The sequence below is a fragment of the Fusarium sambucinum genome, chromosome I (assembly GCF_050947815.1).
Source record: "Fusarium sambucinum isolate potato_lamoka chromosome I, whole genome shotgun sequence".
In the NCBI taxonomy this organism is placed as follows: Eukaryota; Fungi; Ascomycota; class Sordariomycetes; order Hypocreales; family Nectriaceae; genus Fusarium; species Fusarium sambucinum.
Window position 1 is genome coordinate 6,913,586 of NC_139294.1, and position 26,837 is coordinate 6,940,422.

At 49.0% G+C, this 26,837-nt stretch overlaps 12 protein-coding genes across 12 annotated transcripts; 5 read left to right on the top strand and 7 right to left on the bottom strand.

Moving 5' to 3' along the window:
• Positions 1–1,112: 1,112 nt before the first annotated feature.
• Positions 1,113–4,751, top strand: FSST1_004927 (Retinoic acid induced 16-like protein-domain-containing protein; the record flags this gene model as incomplete). The annotated part of the gene is made up of 4 exons (XM_083231152.1): positions 1,113–1,121; positions 1,183–1,290; positions 1,342–2,282; positions 2,327–4,751. 4 exons carry the CDS (start codon positions 1,113–1,115, stop codon positions 4,749–4,751), a joined length of 3,483 nt encoding a protein of 1,160 aa, XP_083088357.1.
• Positions 4,752–5,027: 276 nt separating this feature from the next.
• FSST1_004928 (meiotically up-regulated gene 113-domain-containing protein) lies at positions 5,028–6,206 on the bottom strand (the record flags this gene model as incomplete). The annotated part of the gene is made up of 1 exon (XM_083231153.1): positions 5,028–6,206. The coding sequence occupies one exon, from the start codon at positions 6,204–6,206 to the stop codon at positions 5,028–5,030; it is 1,179 nt and encodes a 392-aa protein (XP_083088358.1).
• Positions 6,207–7,224: 1,018 nt separating this feature from the next.
• Positions 7,225–7,768, bottom strand: FSST1_004929 (uncharacterized protein; the record flags this gene model as incomplete). Its single annotated transcript, XM_083231154.1, has 2 exons — positions 7,225–7,510; positions 7,563–7,768. The coding sequence occupies 2 exons, from the start codon at positions 7,766–7,768 to the stop codon at positions 7,225–7,227; spliced, it is 492 nt and encodes a 163-aa protein (XP_083088359.1).
• Positions 7,769–8,135: 367 nt separating this feature from the next.
• FSST1_004930 (Manganese/iron superoxide dismutase) lies at positions 8,136–9,012 on the top strand (the record flags this gene model as incomplete). The annotated part of the gene is made up of 3 exons (XM_083231155.1): positions 8,136–8,306; positions 8,365–8,832; positions 8,890–9,012. The coding sequence occupies 3 exons, from the start codon at positions 8,136–8,138 to the stop codon at positions 9,010–9,012; spliced, it is 762 nt and encodes a 253-aa protein (XP_083088360.1).
• Positions 9,013–10,270: 1,258 nt separating this feature from the next.
• FSST1_004931 (uncharacterized protein) lies at positions 10,271–12,134 on the top strand (the record flags this gene model as incomplete). Its single annotated transcript, XM_083231157.1, has 2 exons — positions 10,271–10,308; positions 10,358–12,134. 2 exons carry the CDS (start codon positions 10,271–10,273, stop codon positions 12,132–12,134), a joined length of 1,815 nt encoding a protein of 604 aa, XP_083088361.1.
• Positions 12,135–12,456: 322 nt separating this feature from the next.
• Positions 12,457–13,332, bottom strand: FSST1_004932 (uncharacterized protein; the record flags this gene model as incomplete). The annotated part of the gene is made up of 1 exon (XM_083231158.1): positions 12,457–13,332. One exon carries the CDS (start codon positions 13,330–13,332, stop codon positions 12,457–12,459), a length of 876 nt encoding a protein of 291 aa, XP_083088362.1.
• Positions 13,333–14,283: 951 nt separating this feature from the next.
• On the bottom strand, positions 14,284–17,654 carry FSST1_004933 (kinesin family protein; the record flags this gene model as incomplete). Its single annotated transcript, XM_083231159.1, has 7 exons — positions 14,284–14,343; positions 14,391–16,096; positions 16,143–16,268; positions 16,746–16,980; positions 17,223–17,362; positions 17,410–17,581; positions 17,640–17,654. 7 exons carry the CDS (start codon positions 17,652–17,654, stop codon positions 14,284–14,286), a joined length of 2,454 nt encoding a protein of 817 aa, XP_083088363.1.
• Positions 17,655–18,845: 1,191 nt separating this feature from the next.
• FSST1_004934 (lysophosphatidic acid acyltransferase LOA1) lies at positions 18,846–19,867 on the top strand (the record flags this gene model as incomplete). Its single annotated transcript, XM_083231160.1, has 2 exons — positions 18,846–18,876; positions 18,927–19,867. 2 exons carry the CDS (start codon positions 18,846–18,848, stop codon positions 19,865–19,867), a joined length of 972 nt encoding a protein of 323 aa, XP_083088364.1.
• A 393-nt stretch (positions 19,868–20,260) lies between these two features.
• Positions 20,261–22,146, bottom strand: FSST1_004935 (dihydroxy-acid dehydratase ILV3; the record flags this gene model as incomplete). Its single annotated transcript, XM_083231161.1, has 2 exons — positions 20,261–21,989; positions 22,079–22,146. The coding sequence occupies 2 exons, from the start codon at positions 22,144–22,146 to the stop codon at positions 20,261–20,263; spliced, it is 1,797 nt and encodes a 598-aa protein (XP_083088365.1).
• Positions 22,147–22,976: 830 nt separating this feature from the next.
• FSST1_004936 (Alpha/Beta hydrolase protein) lies at positions 22,977–23,777 on the bottom strand (the record flags this gene model as incomplete). The annotated part of the gene is made up of 1 exon (XM_083231162.1): positions 22,977–23,777. One exon carries the CDS (start codon positions 23,775–23,777, stop codon positions 22,977–22,979), a length of 801 nt encoding a protein of 266 aa, XP_083088366.1.
• Positions 23,778–24,210: 433 nt separating this feature from the next.
• FSST1_004937 (uncharacterized protein) lies at positions 24,211–25,913 on the bottom strand (the record flags this gene model as incomplete). The annotated part of the gene is made up of 3 exons (XM_083231163.1): positions 24,211–25,193; positions 25,246–25,611; positions 25,766–25,913. 3 exons carry the CDS (start codon positions 25,911–25,913, stop codon positions 24,211–24,213), a joined length of 1,497 nt encoding a protein of 498 aa, XP_083088367.1.
• Positions 25,783–26,746, top strand: FSST1_004938 (Clp protease-domain-containing protein; the record flags this gene model as incomplete). Its single annotated transcript, XM_083231164.1, has 5 exons — positions 25,783–25,926; positions 25,975–25,993; positions 26,045–26,070; positions 26,118–26,259; positions 26,301–26,746. The coding sequence occupies 5 exons, from the start codon at positions 25,783–25,785 to the stop codon at positions 26,744–26,746; spliced, it is 777 nt and encodes a 258-aa protein (XP_083088368.1).
• Between the last annotated feature and the right edge of the window lie 91 nt (positions 26,747–26,837).

Consider the following 26,837-nt stretch of genomic DNA (forward strand, 5'->3'; position numbering starts at 1 on the left):
GCACTGGGTGATGCATGGCTGCGGTAGAAGTCAGCGGGTGTATAGTTCGATTTCGGCAGGCTGCTGTTGGATAGTGCTTGCGGCGAATAAAAGTAGTGCCTTTGTTATATTGATTGCTCAATTAATTGGTGATGTCTTTGTTGTGGTGGTCTCCAGTGGTTACGTCAAAGCCTTGAAATTGAAGATAAGTCTCAGTTGTATGCAATCATAACTGCCAGGATGTCGAAAAAGGACCAAACCAATTGTCTAATGCTTGTGTAAGCCTTTTTAACGATATGATATTATACTTTGAGCAGAGTTGGGAGGTGGCGTTCTGTTAGTCACGTCAGCTATGTATTCCAAGCAGAGGTCCATCGAATTGCTGTCCAGAACTGAGGCGGCATCTAAGACCTTGACCTGAAGCGTGAAGAATTTCCCCAGACTGTGGTTTTTGTTTCTCAACTGATACCTGTTGACTCGGCGGCAGGCAAACTAAAGCGAGTGTGGCAACTTGAATATCGTACAAACAGCTGATTGACGATATATCCCAAGGTAAGAATATGTAAGAGCTTATGTGCTGGAACTCATAAGCATTGATTGACTATGAAATGAAATCATAATTGAGAGTTGACTTATCCCGGTCTTGCATACTCCTAAACAGCTATGTCACCTTTTCTAATCCCGTCAAATTGTCTCTTACCACGGAAAATGTTTTTACAAGTCATACCACCTCGGTTACCTAAATTCAATTTGGCTCAAGAACTACATGATAAACTATCTGTGCGACAGCAGTCTGCTCTTATTGTTATGAATACCTCACTCAGCAAGGACCTATTGTAATATCATCAACGATAAAGAGTATAAAATAAAAGAATTAATTATTTATGTTCTATAGTCAACTATCTTCACCTCAGGACTTGTACATCGAAAAGGGGTCGCAACCTACCCTGAACGATCAGCCACACCCCTATAGAGCCACAATCCAACGCCACATGTCCACTCAGTCGTCCATCGACCCAGGAGACGACAGCTCTCAACACAACAAATTGAAGTAACCTGTGCAGTGCCGTTATGTGGTCAAGGTGACCTTATTGCTTTAGATATAGTCGCCGGGAGATGCATCCAATATCGCAATGGATTTCGTGAGTGCCCCATCAACAGCCACTACAGCAGCCAAGACCTTCAGCTAATTGTCCCCCATAGTGGTCGCGCTTATTGAGCCCTCTTTCATCTGGGGGCTCCCGCAAGGACCTCGGACAGGATCCCGCGAAACGACTACAACGATTCGAGAAACAGTACAGCCGCTTACTAGTGAGGCACCAGCCGAAGCCCTCCGTACCCGACAAGTACTAACCACTGCAGAACGCCTGGAGAGCGTCGTCCAACTTGTCTCGCGATAGCGACGCTGCAGAAACCCTGGAAATCCGCCTCCAAGAGCTCACCAACATCCTCAGCGACGAGAGTCGACGACCGCTACCGCATCCATGTATTCAATACTGCTCGATCAAGCAAATCTACGTTCCCATCGGCAAGATCGCTACGACCTCATATAACGAATGGATCATTAAGGAGGCTGTCCTTTTCTTTGCGACTTTGATCGAAAGTGAGGAGGAAGCCTTTGTTGAGAACCAGACCTTCTCCTCCAGTTTGACAAACCTCCTCGTACGAATCACTGGGTTGAACAGTGTGCGACTGGGCCTCGATACTGAGTCGCGCGTCGTCGAACTTGCCTTCAATATCACCACCAAGATCCGGCTGGACCCAAGTATCCTCCCAGCATGGTTCAAAACGCATCGCGGCGTGGCGCTCCAGAACAGGGAGAAGGACGACAGAAACCGCGATACCTTTGTTGGAAGGACCCAAAAGGCCGACTTTCCTCTCTTCTATATCCTCATGGACTATATTCATCATGAGGGCAAAGTAGGCGACTTTGCGCGGACAGGATTGCTCTACATTATCGAAGCAGCGTCAAGTTCAGGACCTCTGGAACAATGGATTGTCGAAAGCGACTTGTCGACATTGATGGCGACAGGTCTTGGCGCCTTGTACAGCCAGCTGAGTCGCAAACTGGTCGTTGACCATCTCCCTCATAACCTGCCCCCTATTCTCGCATTTTCTGATTACGAACATCCTACATCCAACTACGAAGTCATTAGTTCATGCTCCCCCGAGTTTCAATCTCACCTTGAAGTTTTCCTATCTCACCTATTGTTCTGGCAAGATGTCTTGAACCACTGTCGATCGGTTGAGGTCAAGTCGACTCTGTTAGAGCACTTTCAGGTTATTTTCTTGCAACAGTTATTGTAAGATACCTTATCCTTCTGCGTGAAACTTACTGACAGTCCAGATACCCCTCGCTGCTTGAATCCTCTGATATTGATGGAGGTTCGTCAGTAGCTGTTTTGACTTATCTCCGCCGTATCCTAGAATCTCTTGACCACCCTGACATGATCAACCTTATCCTCCACTACCTCTTGGCACTACCTGATAACATCGCCTCCGACGGACCTGGCTCTAGCTCGTCTGTCAGTAAGGCTCGCAAACGAAAGTCAATGGATCTGGCCACAATGTTGGCGGAGAGGGCAGAACCAGCCGCGACCCCTCTGCTCTTCAACCTGGTCGATCTCATTCTTGCATGTTTGAGATCACGGAACCAACAAACGATTCATGTTACGTTGCAGTTGGTGTCGGCTATTCTCAAGCGACATCATCGTTACGCCATTGTCACTCTTCTGAGGACTGATAATATTCCGGTACAAAATGGTACCCGAACTGTCGGTGCTCAAGAGCAAGAAGTAGAATTTTTCATGTCGTTGGCAGGGACAATAGGTGGCGAGGATGATTTTGATGAAGTGTATCAGCTTGTCCTTCGAGATACTATGACTAAACTTGAAGCTCATCCTTGTTCGCTGAAACTTGTCGCACCCAGGGCGTCTACGAGTAACCAAAGGCTGCCTGACAGTCTTCCTGGAGCACCCAAGGATGTCGGGGATCATACTCTTCGTCCAGACGATCCTCTTCTCAATTCACTGTTGGATCTTCTGGAGACGTTCTTCGTTAATCAAGTAGAGACAAATCTCTCTGTGACAGAGACGCTCGTTGACTTGGCTGTCTGCGGTTTTATGAAGATCGAAGGTTGGTTGACTCGCAATCCGAGCTCTTATATATACGATGATGCCGTGAAGGAGAAACATACAACCGAAGGAGAAGAAGAAGCTACAGAGAGTGACGATGATGACGACTTGGGAGATCTGCCATCTCCGACAGCAGAACAAAAACAATTCCGAGCTATGGAACAATGCCGCCAACGACCGCAGTGGTCTCAAGCTTCGTTACCACGTGTTTTCAGTGTTCTCAGACGATTGGAAGAACAAGTAGCTTCCTACAAGAGAAGCATTCCCCACTTTGACGAGCTGGTGCAACAAAGACGAGATGCATTCAGGACTGCGGATGCAATGTTACACCATGCGGGCCCCACGCCAAGGCCTACCCCCATCAGTGAAGACCCCCCTGACCGACGCAGCTTTGAAGAGCCGTCACGCAGTACATCTCCTTCCCGGCCGTCGGCACTGGAAGGCCTAGCGCACCGTCTCCTGTCCGAATTGGGAACACCGAGCCGCGCCAGCAGCCCGCGAGGACGTAAGGAGCTTGGCCGTGCGCCTGGCAGTGGAAATGCGACTCCCGGAAAATCTGGTCTGAGTTCTTCAAAGGAGGCGTCTCTTAGCCGGGGACGAGGCACTCCGGTGCTGAGCCACTCTCCAGAGAGGATACAGGGCACTATCGACCCAACGCAGAAGGCTAGGGAGGAGGTGCTTTCTCGACAGACGGCTGAGTTTGCAACTATGGGCCAAACTATTCTTTCTAAGAAGGTGGGATTACCGCGAGTCGAGGTTGAGCCTGTTTCTGTCAAGTCTGATGTTCCTGTTAAGTCTGATAAAGAGCCGGTGCCACAACCAACCGCAACTATAGATGGACCAGAGCCTATTGAAGAGGCCCCTGCTGAACACGATGATTCAAAGAAGGATGAGCCAGAGCACACTGATGAGGTGTCCGGTGAACTGGATGATACGAAGAAAGATGAAGCAGATGATTCTGTGATGGAAACCGCAGAGCAACCCCCCACCGAAGTTAAAGAGGATGGGGAAACAAAGCCTGAAGGTGTCGAGACCGAGACTGAAGTTCAACCTTCAGAGGTCGAACCTGCTAAGGGCGTGCCTGAACCGGCTGAGCTGCTCAAGTCTACTGAGGCTGACGATGAAGACTCCAAAACAACTGAGGCTCCTGAGGAAAACGAGCCCATCAAGGAGCCTGAAAATGAGGAACTAGTGGATAAAGAGCCGCAGGTCAATGAACCTGAGACCAGTGAATCAGAGGTCAAGGAGCCAGAGGTTAAGGAGTTGGACGATGAGGAGACAAAGGCCGAGCAGCCAGAGATCAAGGAGTCTGAGACAGAGGAGCCTACATCAAAGGATCCCGACGCCGAAGGGGAGACCGAGACACAGCAACAACCCGACGCCGATGACGCTGAAATCGAGAGCCGTGAAGCTGAGGAGCCTAGTGAGGAGCCTAGGCCTGAGACTCCTCGACCGAAATCCCGACAGCAAACTCTAGAGCCAGAAACCCCGCAGCCACGAGTGCAAAAAGAGAACACAACAACTGTATCAGTCTCTCACGTTGTCACCAACGTGATCATATTGCAATCTTTTCTCTTTGAGCTTGCTGCTCTCATCCAAGTCAGGGCAGGTCTATTCGACGAGGTACGATTTGTGTAACGGTGGAAATTGAGCTAGAAGGTGCATTATTCGGGCGAGATTCACAAGATCCTCACGATTCATGAGCAGATGGCATTGGTGCGATTGTTTGATAGACAGGAAGGGAAATGAAGGAAAGGAAAGGAATATTTATATAATGCATACCGAGACCGTAGATCCGGACCTGGTTGAACGTAACATTCACTTTTGACTCGTGGTAGTGTATCGTGACTTTGTGTATTGAAATGAACCCAACGCCGGCTAGAAATGCGTACATATGTTACATGATTCCCAAACTTATGGGTTAATTTCATCCCATTCTATCCACCTTCTGATGATATCATCGACAGCTTTGATGCCGTCTCTTGTGGCTTCTACCTCGAACCACTCGCGATGTTCTCTACCACAAGCGGCACACTTGCCCGCATCCGCCTTGAAACCCAATCCTGAAAGCTCTAGGTGCACCAAACGCTCTACACGGTGTACGTGTGTCGTCATGTGCGGGACTACACCTGAAGATTCATGTGAACCAGGAATATAGGGGTAGTATCGTAGAAGCTCAACTTCGCGACCACATTGGCGCTGCCACTCGTTCAGTCGGCGCTGCACATTAGATGCGCGGCCGATCTTGAGAAGCATGGTGCTTTTAGAGTTGGCCGGATCTGAAGCTGCAAAGCTACGCACAGCGTTGCTTGCACTTCGCGAACGCGATTGGTTGTTTGGTGATGGAGGTGCTAGGAGAGAGCGTGCTGCGTCAACGGGCGCGGCAGATTTGGACTGAGATGCGGGAGTGAGCCAGAACATGTAGATGAAGCCAGGCTCTTCTCCACTGCCGAACGGACGGGACATCTCGGCCATGAGCGCAGAGGCGGTGGTGGTGTCCAGAGAGTCGGGGATGAAATCTTTGATGGTCGCTGTCCGGGAGCCCGTCGATTTACGTGATTTGCGGGAAGATTTGCCGCCGGATATGTTTTGCGATGGGCGCAGTCCTTGGTTGGATGCGGATGTGTGCTGAACAGGGTGTGGTTGTGGACGTTCTGGTTCCTCATCGTCTTCGTAAGGAACCGAGAAGCAGAAACAGCACAACAGAGATGACTTTTTCGATTGTGGTTTCGAACCATTCAGTCTCCCGTTCCCATGTTTCTTTTCGTTCAGGTCCACCAATCCCAATCTATCCGTCAAGGTATCCAAGCTCGTGCGACCTTCCAAGATTGGTGTCGCATTAGGTCGCGGGCCAGGGCTAGATTGTGCTGAGATGTTGGCTTGTTCGCGATGCTGCCAGCAGTAGAGACTCTCATCGCGTGGATCAGGCGTCACGGGACGTCTGCGCTTGTCGGTCTTTGGTGGGGGGTTCTGCTGAACGACTGGGCGGCGACATGGTTTTCCGTTGGATGTTAAACCGCGGCATGTTCCTTCAGTGAGTTTTGAGTCGGATCGACCGAGATAAGACTCGGGAGTATTTGCGACAAAAGGCATTGTTTCGTGTTTACAAAGAGCGGTGGGAACTCAATGAATGGCGTATTTCGAGGGAGGGAGAGATAGTTGTATATATAGGTGGGATGAGAGATCAGAACATGATTCAGGGATGTTGAAAGGGATGACGAAGTGTTCAAGACCAACCAAGGCGTGTCCGGAAGCTGGTTTGTTTGTTCCCGTTCCCCATCTTGGCTTGGCTTGTGTAGTCGCGACCAAGTCGTTAAACCATGGCGGCGGCTAGGCAAGGGGAGGGATCCGTGATGGAGAATGAGTTTGCAGCTAAGTGGAGAGTATGTTTGAGTTGGCAGACAGTATGTGGCTGTGCGTGGCTGTGCATGAGCCGTAGGCTGAATTGAACCCTACATATGAAGTGGTGGCAGTCTTTATGTGGCCAACAACTCAGCTCGGATGCTGTAGGAATTGATGATGAGTTGTTTAGGCTTTGATTTGTTTTAGCGATGCTTGGTGAGTTGTTGAACGACAAGGACATATGTTGGTGTTGGTTACTAGACTACGTGTTGTTGATCAGTGCACTCTATTTTTACAAAATGAAACGTCATCCCCGACGGTTAATCCCTGACAGATAAAACGGGGTCTTTCCTGAATCAGAGATTTTGGTTTGCCTTGGATACGGCAGTTGTGAGTCTTGATGATTCGGTGCCTGAATTGATTCTTTGTGATGGTTGAACAGGTGGAACAAGCCCCAGGTGAATCAGGAACGAGAGAGAATAATGGGGTAACAAATAGTAAAAAAGTAAACAATCAATTGTATGCAGCTGATTAAACGCCGAGCCGAACGAACCCATGCTGGGGACCCATGATATGATGATGTTGGAACCAGCTTCCTTGCCGCTCGCAGACCCTTCCTCGACCGCGAGGGAATGACAACTTATAACGCCCGCCAATAAGAACCTTGATGAAGCAAAGACACAGAACCCCTTTGACCATAAACTTAATTCGTATCCGGTGCACTTCTCAACAACCTTGATGGTCCTGGCCTGTCTCCCAAGGTACTCTTCTAGAGCGATGGTGAAGGAGATGATGGACAGGACGATTCTTCCGATAATTCCTGACTCATGAAATTGAAGCCGACGATGCCTTCTGCAATGATTTTATTCTGACCTGTTGCAAGACGTGAATAGACAGAAACACGGCGTCCAATGATTCCATCACCCCCAACTTCAAGTGATAGTGGTCCCTGAAGTTGTGATTCGACAAAATCGTTGGATGTTGGTGGTGTTTGGAGAGAGAATTGGCGAAACAGACCACATTCGCTTGCGTTTCTTGTCAAGTCACCACTCGAACTATTTATTGTTAATACAGACTGATGGTTTGGTGGAAGTAAAGGAAACCAACTGTATAATGACATGTAGATTAGAGAAATTGTGTATACTGCATTCCTCGCTTGGAGTGAGTCTTGCATGTGTCGCGCTTGAAGTTGATGGACTTCCGGGAGTGTGAAAGGCGAGATCACCAGAGATTCTGGAAGGAGAGTTTGTGGGAGAGTTGAGGGAGACGAGAGCACCTCCTCGAGGACGGTTTGTGTTTTCAGGGCCGCACATTATGATGGTTATAGAGTATTTTGATGATGAATTGTAGAGGAATATAGTAGATATAATAGTAGATATAATTATTTGATCTGTTTTAGCATTCTTCTCATAGTCTCTCAAGGTTCCTCCCGTCAAACCTGCTCACACAAAACTGGCCAATCAGAGATCAGCAAGGCCTAGCGTGTTCCCGAATCGGGTAACTTTTGGGTTTGAGCAAGTTTGAGGGGAAATGCTCTCGAAACAACAACATCAACTCGAGTACCTTGATGAACACTAACAGCACTCACTAGGTACTCTCACTATCTAACTGGGTATCTATCACTATAACAAATATATTACTAACTACTAAGGTAGACTCTGACGCAATCTCTCTTCCATCATGTTCCCCCTCCTACCCCTCCTCCTTCTCACATCACCTCTATCCTCTCTCTCAGTCAACGCTGAGCCTGGACTTGCTTCTGAGACTGTTCAACTCTCCGATAACATACACTCTTATTCAGCCATGTCTGTTGGAACCTACTCTCTTCCGGCGTTGCCGTACGCCTATGATGTGAGCTTGTCCCCTCTAATCGTCAACATGTTAAGAACAGCCAAGTTAACAACAAAAGGCCCTTGAGCCCAGCATCTCTGCTCAAATCATGGAACTTCACCATTCAAAGCATCACCAAGCCTACGTGACAAATCTCAACGCCGCCCTCAAGAACTACGCCACCGCTACTTCATCAAACGACATCGCCGGCCAGATCGCCCTGCAGTCCGCCATCAAGTTCAACGGCGGTGGCCACATCAACCACTCCCTCTTCTGGGAAAACCTCAGCCCCTCTAGCTCTCCAGACTCCAAGCCCGACAGCGCTCCCACGCTCGGTGCTGAAATCTCCAAGATCTGGGGCAGCATCGAGACTTTCCAAGAGACCTTCAAGAAGACTTTGCTAGGTCTGCAGGGCAGCGGCTGGGGATGGCTGGTCAAGGACGCCCAGGGCTTGCGCATCGTTACCACCAAGGACCAGGACCCTGTCGTGGGAGGAGAAGTGCCCATTTTCGGTGTCGATATGTGGGAGCATGCCTACTATCTGCAGGTACGTTACAGTTACAGTGTTACAGACAATTCAGAACTAACATGGGTGTGCAACTAGTACCTCAATGGAAAGGCTGCTTATGTTGACAATATCTGGAATGTCATCAACTGGAAGACGGCCGAGGCTCGTTTCACCGGATCCCGTGAGGATGCTTTCAAGGTCCTCCGAGCTTCTATCTAGACGGAGTTGACATAATGAAGAACGAGTTATGACGCTGCACGACTTCTTCGTACCATAGTACCATCTCATCTATTTTGAGATAACACAAATAAAAACACTCAACCTCAAGCTTTACCAATCATGCAGTGAAACTATACAAACTCCCTAGCAACGTGCTCAACATCCGACACTCAGTCTCGGCTAGCTACCCAAGACCGTGGCCTCCGTTTGACTCGCGCAGCAGCATGCCGTGCACCAGTATCTATCTTGCTTGACCGCCAAGTTTTCATTGTCCTTCTGTCAATTACGCCTCCGAATGGCCCGTGAAAAATGCTCTGATCTTCTCCCCCTTGTTTCTCCCCTTTCGCTTTTATTATGCGGCCACATGCATGCTCCCGTCTACACGCGGGTTTGGCAACGCCACGTATCTAAATATGCATACGCATCATCCAACAATGACTGGCCTGAGACCTCGGTCCTAAGTCTTGTATCACCGTACTTTTATCAGCTTGTACATGTGAATCATGTGTCTGTGCTCGTGTAACTCGCCTACATAGAATAGACGCAAGGTACGGCTTCACGATTGCGCACAATGGGAAATTAAAAAAGAAGAAAAAAGAAACGTCAACGAGTCTTGACTAAGGCTATAGAAAGTACTAGACCAAAAAAAACAGGGAACAAGTCAACCTGCGCAAGTGACTCGATGTAACTGTGAGACGTTATACTGACTCTCAAGTGCCAGCTCTCAGCGTATCCAATTTCTCGCTATGTTGACATTAGGTACTCTGTAAACAGACATGAATCCGGAAGCGTATTATCCGTATGAAATGCAGGCTCGCTCGGCCTAAAGCATTAGCTGTAACGAAGCTACCCGTCGACAGGCTTCCCGTTGACAAAACAAGCATTAGTATCATGGCATTGCCGGGAGCCGAAGGGAAGGGTAACTTGACGGAAGGATTATTATATTAACTTTACGGCAAGACGAAACGTGCAACGGGGACCGACACATACTTCCCATACCCTTTAATTATACCTCGCTCACGGTCTCTCCGGTATCACCACATGATGTATTGATAGGGGTTACATGACAACGGACTCGTGAGAGGCCTCGTAAGAGGAAGAATAGGTATAAAGAGGGGATGACGAGCTTTCAAGAAAAACATCAAAGGTCAAGTCTTGCTTACCCAGAACTAAGACCAGACTCACTCTTTTTCGTCATTCGTTTTGTTCCCTAATCTTTACACTCACCACTTTCGCTTCTCTACAGAGGGACCCAAACATGTCTCTCCTCGCTCGCTTCGCCCTCGTCGGGCTTTGGTAAGTGTTTCTAATTCTTGTTCAATGTCATTTAACCTAACGGGTACAGGGCCTCAGCTGCTTATGCGCAGAGCGACACTGTGACTGTCACCGAGACAGTTACAGAGTGTGCGGCGTCCTGTTACTCTGTCGTATCGCAGTGTACCTCGACCGAGTACATCGATACATCCTCCATCATCAAGCTTCCGACTGAATCCTCGGTTGTCGTGTCTGAGACTTCTCTCATCGAGACCACAGAGGTTGTCTCCCTGCCCACAGTTTCTGTTACCTTGGCGTCCTCCAAGTTTGCCAACACCAGCGCTGTCACTGGCTCTTACACTTCTACCTCTACTGTTTCTGACTTTGAGACTACGATTACTATTTCTGAGTCGTCTGGCGTCTCGGTTGACTCGAGTGCTCTTGCGGGTGAGACTTCGGAGTCTGAGTCTGAGTCTACTCTGTATGGATACTCTACCAGTACTCTGATCTTGACAGAGGCAACAACCGAGACTTTAACAGACGTCGAGACCATGCCAACTATTATCCCGAGTGTGGATTCCTCTGCTCTTGCATCTGGTACTACTCAGCTGTCAGAGACAAGTGAGTCCAGCATCGTCACTCAGGGTTCTACCGGACAGTCTTCAGAGTCCGCTCCTCTCAGCACTGAGTCTGTGTCTACTGAGAGTACTACCACCGATAAGATTGTTCCTCAGCAGAGTAAATCTACTCTGATCGTAAGCACTGATGCATCTTCAGTCACCGAAGGAGTCTCCACCGCTACTCTGACCTCGGTTCTCACTAGCCAGGTCACCTTCACTGAGACTATCTCTACTGTTTACTCCAGCTCCGCTGGGCAAGGTTTTACCTCAGAGGAGAGCACCGAACTCCTGGTTACATCTTCTCAGGTTGAAGAGTCCAGCAGCGGAACTGAGCAAGGCTCTGCGACAACTGAAGTTGTCACTTCTGAAGTTACTGGTGTTACCCAGTTGACATCTTCCATCACTTTGACACGCACCGAGACCGTATCTGTGTCTGTATCCGAGTCCACCGCTTCCTCAGGAGGAACCACCGAAGGCTCTATCTCCGAGTCCTCCAGCACATACGCCTCTACTGATTCTGAGACCGCGGTCGAAACTGTCACCTCCATCGAGACCGTCACCGCAGAGACCTCATCTTCTCAGACCGATTCAACTGCCAGTGATTCCAGCCCCGAGTCCACAAGCGCTGGTATTTCCACTGGCACAACCGAGGTTGAGGAATCGGCAACTACTTCCTGCACATCAACCAGACACACTCACATCTATGAGAACACGACTATTATTCATAGTACCGCTGATGTGAGCGTCGACTCGTCTGCTCTGGCTGGGTCGTTCACGTCAACTCTTTCCGAGGGAAGTGATACCTCTGTCACTTCAGGTGTGGTCGAGCAAACTACAGCTCCCACCGCAGAGACCGAGATTGGAGTGACTACCGGTGGTACAGCTGCTGGAGCTGAGACAAGCAATTCAGTTTCTATTGAGTCAACTGCCTCCCAGTCCACCCCATCCGCCGCCACGACACCCGTCTCTCTTCCCTTCGAGCCAACCTACCCTCCTCACAATTATGACTTTGGTGCTCCAAGCTCCGCAAACAACGGCTGGCCAACATTCTCCGTTGACTCCAGCGCCGATGCAGCAACTGGTTTCTCGTCTTTCACCACTTTCCTTACCACAAGCAAGGCCACCGATACCGCTTCTGCTTCTACTTCCACTGGTATCAAGGAGCCTGACTACGAGCCACCTGCCTACGAGCCACCTTCGTACCGTGAGCCTGCATATGTTCGTAAGCGCTGGGGCTTTGGATGGTAGACGGTTTCGTTTAGTACAAAGGACGCTGGTGTACTTGCTGGATTCTTGTCTCTTTTACTTTCTTGTGAATGACTTGATGTCTTTCTCCCTATTTTGATTGATTTAATCTTGTTTTTTTTTTGTATTTGGGATACGTGGTTATTTGGAGGTAGATAATTGATAGAAAATAAATTGTGGTTGCTTGACTTTGAGTTAATGGTAAATGTGGTTAGTTTGCAGCATGATATTGAACTTGCATGTAGGCGTCTATTATTCTTAGTCCAACTAGAACAACCCATATCTACCCTCTCAAGTTATTGTGATGCTAACCAACATCATCTGACTAGCTTACACTCTCCCATTCCATAGGATCAACCATCCAATCCCATTCATCATCCACAGCCATGCCCATCTCATCGTCAAAGTCATCAGCCCACGACCGCCCCTGGTTGTCCTTCTCAACCTTTTTAGCGCCAATGCTGTAACCAACTTCCAAACCAGCCAGGATCTGTCCCACGAGCCAGGTTAGGTCATACATCTTGAGAGGTGGCGTCTCTTTCCCTTCGCCAGCATCCTTCCACCTATTCCTCAGCTCTTTAGCTTTCCGTAGCGCCATGTTCACTTCTCCACTTCCTAGTGCCTTGTATAGGGGACACGACACCTCTTCCAAGGCGTTGATAACTTCCTCGTGATATCGGTGCTGCTGTTTCCTTCCGCCGGCAAACCTTTGATGCGGAATTCCAATGTCGAAGACGAGGAGGAGAAGGACAATCGCTTGCTCAATCCACACGTAGAATTCGTGAAAGTCCACCTTGAAGTTCCTCTCAGCGTCGCCCACTGTGAATCCAAACTTTTCCGGATGCAGTGCACGTTCGTAAGAGTTCTTCAGATCAATGAATCTCCATTGCAGCCTCTGGCAGGCCTGTTCAAAGCGGTGGAAAGCTTGCGACGACGTTAAGCGTGTCGAACTTGAAATCGAGCTCGGCAAAGGTGTCGTGGCTGAAATAGAGCCCTTCAAGGGCGCTGGTGGTGAAATTGAGTCAGATAAAGGCGCTGGAGTTGAAATAGAGCTTGGTAAAGGTGCTGAGGCAGATGGTGGCGGGGGTGTTGGCCGCGATGAAGGTTGCGACGAGGCGCGTGCTGAGGGGATAGGGTTTTGAAGGCGAGAACGACCTCCCGTCGCCCAGATAGAGCCTTTGAGACCTGTCGCGCCTGACATGATGATGTTGAATGAGTTGAACGAGTTGAGATGACGTGTAGATAACTTGAGAGAATGCGAAAAGGTCCGTGAGTGATTGTTGCTGGCCAACCTCGATTCAAGTTCAGGTATAGCTTGCAAGCTTATTTGCTCTTTGTATTATCTCATATACTTCAATTGGCCAACCTCCTTTGTTTCCGTGGCTTAGATGCCTTGAAGCCTGTGCTGAAGCAGCACAAACTGACCTGTTTCACGTCTATTTATGCTTGCGGCGGCCTGGTTCCTAAAGCGGAGTCAATATGCACTAGCAATGACTTTACCCATGAGCTCAAGCTGAGATAGATGATAAAATAGTGATAATGTTGAGTTGTATATCTCGTGGTGATAAACAAAGAGAGATGTTCAAAGGAATGAAAGGTCGACTCAATTAACGATTGACAGCCACGGATTTTTAGTGCCCGTCGATGGCTTATTCATCGGCGGCAACTGGCTTTGACTCTAACTCAACTTGGCTGTGTGAACAATTCAATTCCCACCAGAACAACATCAATGAATTCACTTTCATAATCAAGACAATAATTCATCACATATCTCTAACTAATTCATCGTATCAAGAAAGTAACAAGATCAAGCACATGAAAAGTATTTTCCCTATTACTATATACAATGTTCGTTCACCATAGACAGCGCAGACGCAGCAAGCCTCAGTAGGTAGGCTACCCAACTCGTTTCCAGAAATCAATCAATCAATCATGTTTACTTGCTCGCCTGACACAAACACATCATAAACTGGCCGTAGGCGACAGCTCTTAACCATATATGCTCCTCAACTCCTGCAATCCAGACATCTCGGCTTCTGTACGCCATGTTCAACGCTATCCTGATGACCCAACTCAAAAGCAACAAAAACACACAACTCCATTATCCGCATCTTCTTGACAGTTCCAATCGATAGTCTGTCTATAGGCCGGCCTATGTTGAATCGCGCACCTTTTTGGTCGCCTTGGCCGTACCAATATGAGTGTTGTGCACCTGTTCTTGTTAGCTTTGTTATAACCAATACATGGGAACAAACATACCTTTGTCGCAAATCGAAGACTTGTCAATGTTTCCTTCAGATGCGTCTCGAGTGGCGAAACCATGACAAACATCAGAGTCTTGCTGTTGCCTCCCAGGCTGTATTGCAGCAAGTGGGTCAACTTGGAATTGCGGTACGGGATATGACCTGATCCTCGTCCAAGAGCCTCGATGACATCGCCCAAGCAGCTCAGACTCTTGTTGATGTTTTGGGTTTCCTTCATACGGTCGCCCTCAGCCTGTGAGTGCTTGAGACGCTCGGAACCCGCCAAATCAACAAGGTTCAATGTGCCCTCGCATCGCTCTCCGGTGGCAGAATTCTCTCCGATCAACTTGAGGATAAAGATACTGTGAGATCGGGACGACCGCTCGTTGGCCTTCGTGGCCGCTACGGATCGGTTGTTCTGTGCCTCCTCAAGCATCATTTCTACACTGGACGGGCTGTCAAGACGTACTGACTGGCAGTTCGTGATTGTTGTCTGCTTGCGAATTTCGTCATGACGAATCTCCAACTTTCTTGCTGCAGCTCGGTCATTGGGTGTCAACAAGTCGTTGAGCTCTTCGTTGTACACCTCAACAAACGAACCCTCCATGCTGTACTCCCAGGACTTTTCCTTGAGCTTGGTGATGGTGTCGTAGATCATATGGGTGGCACGTGGGATCATACCATCCTCAGAAGACATGGTATGTGTCTTTCCAGAGCCTGTTTGGCCGTAACAAAAGATGCACACATTGTAGCCATCGAGTGCGCTCTGAACTAATTGAGAGATCTCGCCGAAGATCTCTTCGTTCTGAGTACCGGGAACAAAGACACGATCGAACTCGAAGGGATAGTTCTTCCGTGTGATTTGTCCCAAGCTGCTCTTTTCCTCAGGGCCAGCTAGAACGATCTCAGAAGATGTCTTGTCATCAGGGAACGACATCTTGGCCTCCTCTCCCTCTCCGTTACCTAGAGGCGGTCGAACACGGCACATGACTCGAATGTTGCCCTTGAGCTCTTGGTACTTGTTGAAAAGAACTCGTCGTTCCGTCTCCTCCTTGATGAGCTTGGTCTGGGCCTCTTCGGCTACACGGAGGGCTTCTTGCAGACGCGCCTCCATGTTCGCGAATGAGTCCGACTGGGCCTTGTTGTCTGATTCAAGGAATTCGACGTGTGACTTGAGTGAGTTGATCTTGGCCTCTAGTGTCGTGTTGGCTGCTGAAAGTTCGGCGATGCTCGTTTGAAGAGTGCTCTTCAAGGTGCGTTCCCGCTGGAGATCCCCTCTAAGATTTTCCACCATGGAGTTGGCCTCTTGAAGTTCACGGTCCTTTCTTTGTATAGCAACGCCCATATCCTGGTGCTCGCTGCCCATTCGGGTTCGTAGTTCTTGTATCTCGCGGTCCTTCTTTTGTCGCTCTTCTGACAATTCCTGGTGGTAGAGCCTTGTCAAGCTTTCAACCTTTTGCTCGTGGTCTTTTGTTTGTTCCTCTTTTATTCGGTCCAATTCCCGCTTGAGCTCCTCGGATGCTGTTCTATGTTGCCGTGATATGTCGTCAATCTTTTCTCTATGCTTTCGTTCCTGGTCGTCCATTTGTCGTTCAAATTCCCACTTTTGCTTGTCCATTTCGTGTCGGATCTGGCGTCCTTCATCTCTTGCCGAGTCAAGATCTGATTTCAAGGCGTCGTTCCTCATGTCGAGCTTCTCCCTATCACTCTCCAAATCCTTTACTGCAGAACGGTTAGTAGTTTTCCGTTTCATGTGGAAAATACCTACCTCGCTTTTTGGCGAGCTCGAGAGCATCGTCATGTCCCTTTCGCTCAATAAGAGTAGTGTTGACCATCTCTTTTAGTTCTTTGAACTGGGACTCCATGTCCACGACTCGACCGTCAACGTCCCATGCTACATATGATGTCAGATTAGAATCTTTGTTTAAAAACGCTTTGCTGGGGGAAGGTGCTTTGGCAGGGGACTGGAATGTTTTGACGGGCGAAAGAGCCAGTGACTCTTCAAATTGATCAAGCTTTCGTTTCACTTCCTCAGTTCTTGGTGCTTTCGGAGCAGCTCCCTATGCCGACTCTGAAGACGCCAGTTGAGAGGTAGTGATCTTGTCATTCTGGCCAACTCTGCCACGCCGTTTACAAGGAATGTTGGATATGTGCGATGCGATTGATGACTGTGATAGTCGTCGTATTAAGGGGCGGGAGATCGCTTGAGTCCCGGGGATATCTTGATCTTCGAGGCTCAAACCATTGAACTTTGTGGTTAGAGAACTATCTCTGATTGTTGGTAGGGTTGGAAAGGCTTGTGATGTTCTTGTCTTGTTGCGGGGGAGCGGGACGTGCGATTGTGAACAGAATAGCTGAATTCCTGTCGTACCATTATTTGTTGGAGGCTCTTGTCGTTCTTCTTCGCGGATAGCATGCGCTGTTCGTGGACGGGGTGCTTGGCTTTTCGATCGGGTATGTGTAGGGCGTCCATTGACTCCATTAGGTCCGTTAATTCGTGTAGTCGTTGTCGTTGTCGTGCCATATCGTCCGTTTTGGGTGGCCTTGTTAAAGCCCATCGATGTAGCTGCGCCGAGTCGTGACTGAGTGGTGGAGGGTTGCTTGAGCTAGACACAAGGAGTTAGCAGCTGCAAAGTTATATCAATACCGTGGCTATAAAGCCATATGCCCTGTGATCTTGTACAAGTCGATATGCAGGGAGGACAAAGTGGATGCGGTTCAGGCTCAGGAGCAAAGTCTTGTCTCCAGACTGGCTTCGTGACGCCGGTTTAAAAATGTCGAGTCGGTGCGGTCGAAGGGTGATTCTGGTGCGCCAAACTGGTGCAAGATCAGAGAATTTGTGACTTACCCCGGAAGACATGCCCGCTAGACTCTGAGGCCGCACACCTGATCGTGCAGCCGCTGCGCCGGACGCATAAGACGTCGGTTTGGAAGAATACTCGAGAGCGCGTTCGGAAAGCGGCTTGCGCTTGGGATCAGATTGCGCGGCTATACAATGTCAGATAGAGTTGCGATATCCCTGAAGTTGGATTTACCTGGTTGAGGGATCTCGCGCTTCAGGTTCTTGAGGGCCGATAGCGAGCTCGCAGTAGACGCAATGCGAGCATTGTGTTGCGACTCACTCCATTCCGTAAGGCCTCCCCCTCCTATCGACATGGACATCGAAGAAGGTGCGGGGAGTCGACTCATCTTGGAGGTTCGAAATGACTGTGAAGGTTGATGATAAGTGTCTGTCTCAGGTTTTTGACGCGAATTAACAACGTACTGAGGTATCCTCCATGGTGAAAACAGTGCGCCCGCAATTCAGAGACAAAAGCAGGAGGCACGGACAACAAGCAGCAACGAAGCACTTGTTGTAGACCGCAGTAGCAAAAGTAAGTAGTGTGAATATACGAAAGCTAATAAAGAGTGAAGAGTAGGTAGTTAACAAAAGTGGTACACGCTCGGTGCTCAACTCATGGATGGAGCTACTATTATGGTTGACTTGGAAGGATCCTCATGCGGGATAGTTTCGCTTGGAGATTGGCGATGTGGAAGCGTTAATTGTTTACGTCAAGACGTTGCTGGGGCAATGGACCGAATCCGTTTTTGGAGACACCCCACCACGGAAAGGGGACTTTCAAGTTGACATCACTGTTTGTATGTACAAATATAGCCTGAAATGTAACATCTCGATAATAAGAATCTCGATGACCTGGTCAGTCAGGCCTTGTATGATTGTTTTTCTAATCGGGTTTCCTGCAGTGCAAACCGCCGTTGTCAAGTGCAACGCCCTACCAACAAAGCGTTAAAGCTTACGCTCATTTAAAGATATGTAACCTTCGAGTCTTGTCCTGTGGAATAGAACGATTGATATGGCCGTTACTGCTAGGCCAGGAGGCAGTGACTTTCAAGATATTACATATGCCTGGTGATTCCAAGAACACACTGTGAATCGAAGCAATGTATCGCCTTGCCACCTCAAATTCGACTCTTGCCCATGTAGCCCACCCAACCCAACTTTTATTGATCTATTCTTACGCTCCAATGGACTAATTGGAGCCCGTTGTGACACTAAACGTTCTACAATATACCATCAAGTAACTGCAAAGTCGATCTTAAAGTGCTACAAGGTTGAAGCTCTATGACAGCTACCCCAGTCTAAGCCAAAAACATCACCAACGTTCGGCTGACTCAGCCAGCACCGTTGACAAGTTCCAACGTGGGGGGGGGCGACAATTCACACACAAATTCACATGTCACTCTTGTCCGTCCATCTTATGACATGACGCTTGATAGCATGCGCTGTCGCAGAATCTGACTTCGCAACGCCGTCTCATTTGTTCTCGTCATCCGTAACCAAGTCGCCTTTTTTTCTCCTCAGACAACGACCAGCAAACATAAAATCGAAAGGAAAGGCTTCTCATGTCTCGATAGCTAACCCCTCCGCTTGTCCTCTTCTTTTGTCTTACACCACGCGATCACCAGCAACATGGAAAAGTACAGTCAATTTCGCGATCGAGGTAACTTACCTTCAGAAACTTGTTGTTATTCACATGCTAATATCTGATAGCAACGGGTATTGCGCCCTTTCTTCCCGTCTCGACACCCATTTCAGCGGTCGCGATATTCACCCACGCCGCACTCTTCCTCTTCCGCCTCCCATTCTTCATCGCCTATTTTGTCGGCTACTTTCTCTTCTTCCACTTCCTCCCGTTGCCCGTCATCTTTAGGAAAGTTGCTCTTTGGGGGTTGATGGCCATACCGGGAATATGGTGGATTGATTTGCAGCTCGACGGCGTCAAACGTGGCACTTTGGCGGACCAGCCCCGCGAGCGCTTCCCTCACCCCGGTTCGGTTATTGCTGTCAACTTCTCGAGTCCCATCGATGCGATCTACCTCGCCGCCATCTTCGATCCCATCTTTACAATATCGTATCCTGATACCCGTCGTGTGCAGCGTGTTAGCTTGCTCGGTGCTGTTCTGGCAGCTCTCTCGCCCGTACGAACTGCTCCTCCTCCGAACGCCAAACTCGTCGAAATCAAGGACATTTTAGCTAGCAACCCGGGACAAATTGTGGCCGTTTTTCCTGAGTGCGGAACTACCAACGGAAAGGCCATTCTGCCTTTTAGCCCGAGCATCCTTCAAACGCCAGCTGATGTCCACATTTTCCCCGTGAGCATTCGATATACGCCCTCCGATGTCACGACTCCCGTGCCTGGCAAGTGGTTCCGATTCCTGTGGGATCTCCTTTCTCGACCAACGACATGTATCCGTGTGCGCATCGCTGAGGGCCAGATCAACACATCTGCCGCAAAGGTCAACGGTGTCTCACATTCTGCCCCCACTGAGCTGCGCCAGCGTAACGATATGAGCGCTGGCGTCTCCGCGGATGAACAGCGTGTTCTCGACCGCGTGGGTGAGGCTTTGGCTAGACTTAGCCGTGTCAAGCGAGTCGGCCTCACGATGAAGGACAAGGCGTCCTTTGTTGACGCACTGAACAGCAAGAAATGATTATGATAACAAAAGATGAAAGAGCCAACACAGAGATGTTGGTTGTTTGGTTCGAGAAATGATTTGTGGAAAAGGAGTTGCCGCATTGCAAGGAGCTTGGAGGTTTTTGTTCAGTCAGCCAAATACCCACGATCATTCGCAGGACCGTGTTTTTTGCCTTGGTCTTTACATTTAATTTGATACGTTCTATGTTGTAGCCAGTTGAGTAGAGCCGTCAAGCCAAGAGCACTTCTTGCATCACTAATTGCGATTAATAACCTGGCAAGGTATTTAATACAAAAAATATTTGGATATAAGTTCTGACCCAGAAAAATCTAAATTCGCCTTTTCCGACCCCATTAAAATGAATTACATCGTGACATATAACAGTTTTGCTTGGCTTTCGTGAGCCTTTTAGTTCTTGAGTCCGCTGTCGGTGACACAGCCCTCACTGGCGTCCCTGACCAGCTGAGCGTACTTGCTGAGAGTACCCTTGGTGTACCGGGGAGGAGGGGCCTTCCAAGCCTTGCGACGACGAGCGACCTCCTCCTCGGGAACAACAAGGTCGATAGCACGAGACTCGGCATCGATAACGATGCTATCACCGTCCTCGACAAGGGCGATAGGACCACCCTCCATGGCCTCAGGGACAATGTGGCCAATGATGAAACCGTGGGAACCACCAGAGAAGCGACCGTCAGTGAGAAGGGCGACATCCTGACCAAGACCAGCACCCATGATGGCAGAAGAAGGCTTCAGCATCTCAGGCATGCCAGGACCACCCTTGGGTCCGTCGTATCGGATGATGACGACAGTCTTCTCACCCTTCTTGATCTCACCAGCCTCAAGGCTAGAGATGAAGGCGGGCTCGGAGTCGTAGACACGAGCCTTACCCTCGAATCGGAGACCCTCCTTGCCAGTAATCTTACCAACACAGCCACCAGGGGCCAGCGATCCGCGAAGAATCTGGATATGGCCAGTAGGCTTGATAGGGTTACTCAGGGGGCGAATGATGGTTTGGTCTTCGGGGAATCCAGGCAAGTCCTCGACGTTCTGCTTCATGGTCTTACCAGTGACAGTAATACCAGAGCCGTCGATAATGCCCTCCTTCAAGAGGAACTTGAGAAGAGCAGGAGTACCACCAATCTTGTGCATATCGGCCATGACCCACTTTCCGGAGGGCTTCAGGTCGGCAAGGAAAGGAGTGCGGTCGGAAACCTTTTGGAAGTCCTCAATGTCGAGCTTGATACCGACAGAGTCGGCAATGGCGATAAGGTGCAGGACAGCGTTAGTGCTGCCACCAAGGATGGTGGTGACGATCATGGCATTCTCAAAGGCTTGACGAGTCATGATGTCACGAGGTCGGATATCCTCCTTGAGAATGTTGCGGATAGCAGGTCCAACAGCCTCACACTCGGCGACCTTACTGGGGTCCTCAGCAGGGCTACTGCTGCTACCAGGAAGGGTAAGTCCCAGAGTCTCAATGGCAGTAGCCATGGTGTTGGCAGTGTACATGCCACCACAAGCACCACCGCCAGGGCAGGCGTTTCGGATAATATCGAATCGCTGCTCCTCAGTAATCTCGCCGGTGATGTATTGACCGTAGGCCTGGAAAGCAGAGACGATATCGATAGACTCGCCTTGCTTGGTGCATCCGGGCTTGATGGTTCCACCGTAAACCATGATGCTGGGACGGTTGACACGACCCATGGCAATGGCGACACCGGGCATGTTCTTGTCGCAACCGGGCAAGCTGATGTTGGCATCGTACCATTGACCGTTCATGACAGTCTCGATACTATCGGCGATAATCTCTCGGCTCTGGAGGGAGTATCGCATACCGGTGGTACCCATTGAGATACCATCAGAGACACCGATGGTGTTGAATCGGTAGGGAATGAGACCGGCCTTGGCAACAGACTCCTTGACGTGGGCAGAGAGGTCCATAAGGTGCATGTTGCAAGGGTTTCCCTCGTACCATACGGACGAGATACCAACCTGAGCCTTGTTCATGTCATCCTCAGAGAGGCCGGTGGCATAGAGCATAGCCTGGGAGGCACCCTGGGCCTTGGGCTGGGTGATGTTGGAGGAGATCTTGTTGAGCTTGTCATCGGCGCGGATGGCTGTGGTAGACAGGAAGCGGCTGTAATGAAAGATTGATTAGTATCTACATATGAATTGACCTTGTGTAGGAAATTGCTGTTCTTTGGCAATGGATCGTGATGAACATACCCATGGCTCCTGGAGGAGAGGGGGAAAGCTCCCACAGCTCTGGAGCGCAGTAGTGACCGGGATAGCATGATGACGACTTGAGGCTGTTTACAAGAGCCAATTGAAGCTTTTCACGACAAACTCAAAAGGTCACAGCGTGCGTGGGATGGTCAATCGCCCAGAGATGCTAGAAATAAAACGGTGGTAAGTTTGTGGAATTTCTTAAGCTGGGGTTCAGCTGCGATGTCGGCTGCCCTTTTGACCAAAATTTCCCAGTTCAGGTTCCCTGTGATCTTCCCTGTGACTTTTGGTGCTCCTCCCCCGTCGAGTGCCTCCCCGCATGACAATTCGAGCATTGCCATTGGTTGGAAGGAGTATTGCCAAAGTTCCCTCGGGGGAAGTGCTTCTACTCCGGCGGGGCTCTCAGCGCATCGTCCACTTTTTGCCCACTCAAGTCATGTCATAGGAGCTACCACAACTTGCATACTATTCTGCCGAGCTTCCGGGCTTATGACAGCTTATGACACTACCTAGATAGGTAGGTATACCAAATGCATTGTTTATAACGAGCGAGAGTGTGAGTTTCAGTAGTTGTGAGGGAGACACAATTGTCAAAATCATCCTTGCCAAGAAACTTTGAGCGACACCGGCGGTCTTTATTGAACTGCTAATGCTACCTAGTCTAGGTACTATGTAAGAAGCAACCAGTGTTGATACTCTATATTTCTTCATATCCTATGTCTCCCGTATCACCATTTGTCTTAGTGAAAGACTTAGGTTACAGTAATCTGCTCACTTTTAGTCTCCAACACATCCAACGAATAAAGAATTAACTTACCATATTATATATGTCTAAGAATGGCATGTACTATTTGTACCAGTGACAAGAGATACTCACCATTCCCTTACACTTATTCATTCAGCTTCGGGAGGCACGTTCCAGGCCATTCAGCGAATCTTTCATCTTTTCAGAAATGTCCTCAATGAACTTGAAAGCAAACACTTCAAAATGGTGACCGTTAATATCCACCACTTCGGAGAATAGATTCTTGTCATATAAATCCCATCCAAGATTTCGCTCCTCGCGACTCATGTCCACATGATCTTTCTCGCCATCCTTCACTGGCAAGGCTTCTTTAGCACGGAGCAGGGAGATTCGTGGCCTTTCTCCTATAGAGTCCTCGTCCCAGACTGGAGGATCCCAAGACTGAAGCATACGGCGAGCATCGGCCATGGAAAGGTCGGCGAGAATCTGGTTCTTGTTTCTACCTTCTTCTGATCCTTCGCCAGGTCTCTTGCGGTTATTACTCGAGTACTTGTGCGGGTAGATTGTGTCAACCATAAGAATACCGATGACTCTGATTTCGGTATCCTCAGGATTGAGCTGCTTGGCGATCTCAAGACTCAAGTGGCCACCCAAGCTCCATCCTCCGAGAAGTATTTGGATCTTTCCATCCGAGTTGTATCGCCTGGGGAAGTCGGGCTTCTCGACAGTCTCAATGATCCAACGTGTGTAAAGCTTAGCCATGTCTTTGAGTCCCCCGTCGAAGGGTTCCCCTCTGTGAAAGTTGGGATTGTAGATCCCGTAAACAGGACGATTAAGAGGTTCCAGACAGTGATATGAGAATGTTGTGCCACCACCATCATGAATGAGGAAGACTGGTACAGCTTGACCGGCTTGCCAGTCTGCAGGCTGAATGCATTCGGGATTGTTGTCCATGGCTGAGTGGATTCGAGTTGCAATGGTTTATATGCAGGAAACTTTCCAAATCGATGTGAATTTGAGATGTTTGGGCTAAGTCTTCTTCCAATGTCGATGTGATATGTCGTTTGATTCGGTTTTGTAGACGCTCAGTGAGAAGAACAAAAATCGCTCAAATGACTTGCAACACTGTATTTCGCTTTCAACTCTGTCGAAAGCAAACGTTGCGAAACTTGAAAGCAATAAATAATAAACAAACGAATGGTTACAGTCCTCTATTACCATGGCATCATAAAAAAACGGAATCTATCGGCGTGTGTCGGCCATGACAGCTGGCCGTCGGTAGATGTGGGGCCGTAGTTGAAACCGACCGGGAGTGAACAGGATGTAGCACATGTACAAGATCCCTGTCTTGCTTATTATCATGGTATTCTTCTATTTTACAATTCCACTAATATTGCCTTGGCTCAATGAGCTCTGCCTGCGGCTCTGCCAAATATCCTTGTAGCCTCCAAAGGAGTAGAAACAAGCTTCGCATGCTTTCACTCCTGTGGTTCTTCAATATCAACAGTTCCTGGTCGTGGAACTCTTTCGCCTCCGTCCTCAATCGCTCAACCTCCGACTCGCCAAGTAGAAATACCAAGTCGTGCACTGCGACCTTCCCACCGTAATTGGCATTCTGTATATCAAGAGTGGCGTAATTATTCATGTCTTCCATTGGTTCCGTCGGTATGTAGAGCACAGCCCCGCCAGCAACAGACTGTGCTGCTTCTTCCCAACTCCCAACCGGCATGATGAATTTATAGGGGTCCTTTCCGTCGCGCTTACTCGAGCTTCGTGCGATGAGGGCGTCGACAGCTTGGCGTCGCATCATCTTGAGCAGCAAGTCGCTCATATCAGGTCGGAAGACTCTTTTTCCAACAGGAGGGATGCCGTATGTTCCCATACCATTGCGTTGAGCTGCCATCCTAGCTTGCAGTGATCTGTTGTTTGCAATTTTATCGATCACGTTCTTTTGTGAGAGAGCGTAAATGACGAAACGTCCGGGCCGGTGGGAATCTTCCCTGATTTCTCCATCGAGGCTGTGTTTTTCCTGCCCTTCCAGGATACCATCCTCGACTTCTGTTGTTTCTTTTCCTTGTAAAGACTCCCCGCTATTGGCGGATGTCTCTCTTTGCAGTGTTGTGTCAGGGGCCTCATATTTCTCAGGCTCCATTTCTTGTGTTTGTGCATTAGTATTGCTCTTGTTATCCTCCCCCGGCCTCTGAAGACTCCATGGCATGACGTTCGCGAGAGCCAGTGGGCCTGGGGCATACCATGCTTCCGTTTGAGTAGAATCTGGATGCTTAACCAGCTCGAAATCCTGCAAGCAATGTCTAGGTAGAATTGCATTCGTATTCTTGCACCACCTCATCGGGGTCATCAATGCCTCGGCTATAGTGACACTTAGCCATGATATATAAATATATAAATACGGACGACATACCGTATGGATTATTTGAAAGATGCTTGCGAAATTGTCCTGATACCTTCCCCGCCTCTGGTTTGTGCGATCGTCTCCTTGAAGCGACCCATTCCGCATCAAGAATTGGGGATAGTGGCAATTCCCCTGATTCTGTCTCGATTGTCTTTTTCTCCAGGTCTATCGGATTGTCCCGGTTTTCTATTCTCGTAATTTCCGCTTGTATTTGCCTAAGAATTTGTTCTCGAGAATGTTTTGATCTATCGTAGGAAATCCATCGTTTTTGGCCGTCGGTCGTCAATCGTGGGCGCCGGAGCTGATCGACGCAGACCTTTGTACATCTTTTCATGGTTTGTCGAGGTATCATGATCGGTTCATCGTAATTGCGTGCTTGTTCAATCGCGAATTCCATCATGAGGGAAACAAGCTAAATTTCAGCAGGGGTCAGTCGCATCGTTATCGATAACGCGCCGCTGAGCTACGTGAAGCTTCCCCCCACCACTTCCGCCGTCCGGCCCCAGTCCATCAACATTATCATACCTACCACTCATTATTGCGACAATGTTTCTAAGACCGAGGACGTTGCGCGTGTTGCGTGGCGTGTCGCAGCAGCAAGTGAGGGCATTTGGATTCTCTAGCTCCTCTGGCCAGGGACCAACAGCACCAATGGCTAACATCCCCATGCCGTACATTGAAGAGTCGTCTGTAAGTTATCTCTTGTTCTGAGTCAATGCGCCCAACTAACATACCCAGGCCGCCGGAAGAAAGACATGTCCGTTTGAAGCTGTTATTTGGATGTTGTCAACAAGCTGATGGGTTATAGGGGATATCTTTTCCAAGCTTTTGCAGGTAAGTACAAGTTATTCATGCTGTGAACACAGTTCTAACGGCGCTAGGAACGCATCATCTGCCTTAATGGCGAAGTCAACGACTACATGTCCGCCTCGATCGTCGCGCAGCTTCTTTGGCTCGAGTCCGATACCCCGGAAAAACCGATCACGATGTACATCAACTCTCCTGGTGGCTCTGTCACTTCAGGTACTTCCACCGTCAATCATGTCTCTCTTCAATACTCATAGCAGGTTTAGGAATGGCCATTTACGATACCATGACATACATCAAGTCACCAGTTTCGACAGTATGTATAGGAGGCGCTGCGTCAATGGCAGCTATTCTTCTCGCAGGAGGTGAAGCCGGCAAGAGATTCTCGCTCCCTCATAGCTCAATTATGATCCATCAACCTCTCGGTGGGACTAGAGGTCAAGCATCGGACATTATGATTTACGCGAATCAGATCCAAAAGACACGAGAGCAGTCCAACAGGATAATGCAATACCACCTCAACAAAGCCAAAGGTCATGAGAAGTACTCGCTGGAGGAGATTAACGATTTGATGGAGCGAGACAAGTACCTAAGTCCAGAAGAAGCCCTGGATTTGGGCGTTATCGACGAGATTCTAACCAAGAGGCCGGAAACGGAGTCGGAAAAGAAAGAGGGGCAATCTGATGCACCTAAGACGAGCTAGAATTACAAGCTTGCTATAAATCTAGTGGGTATTAAATTTGACAGAGACTGATGCTTCACGCATTTCTAGATCGAGCTCGTTATTCATACTC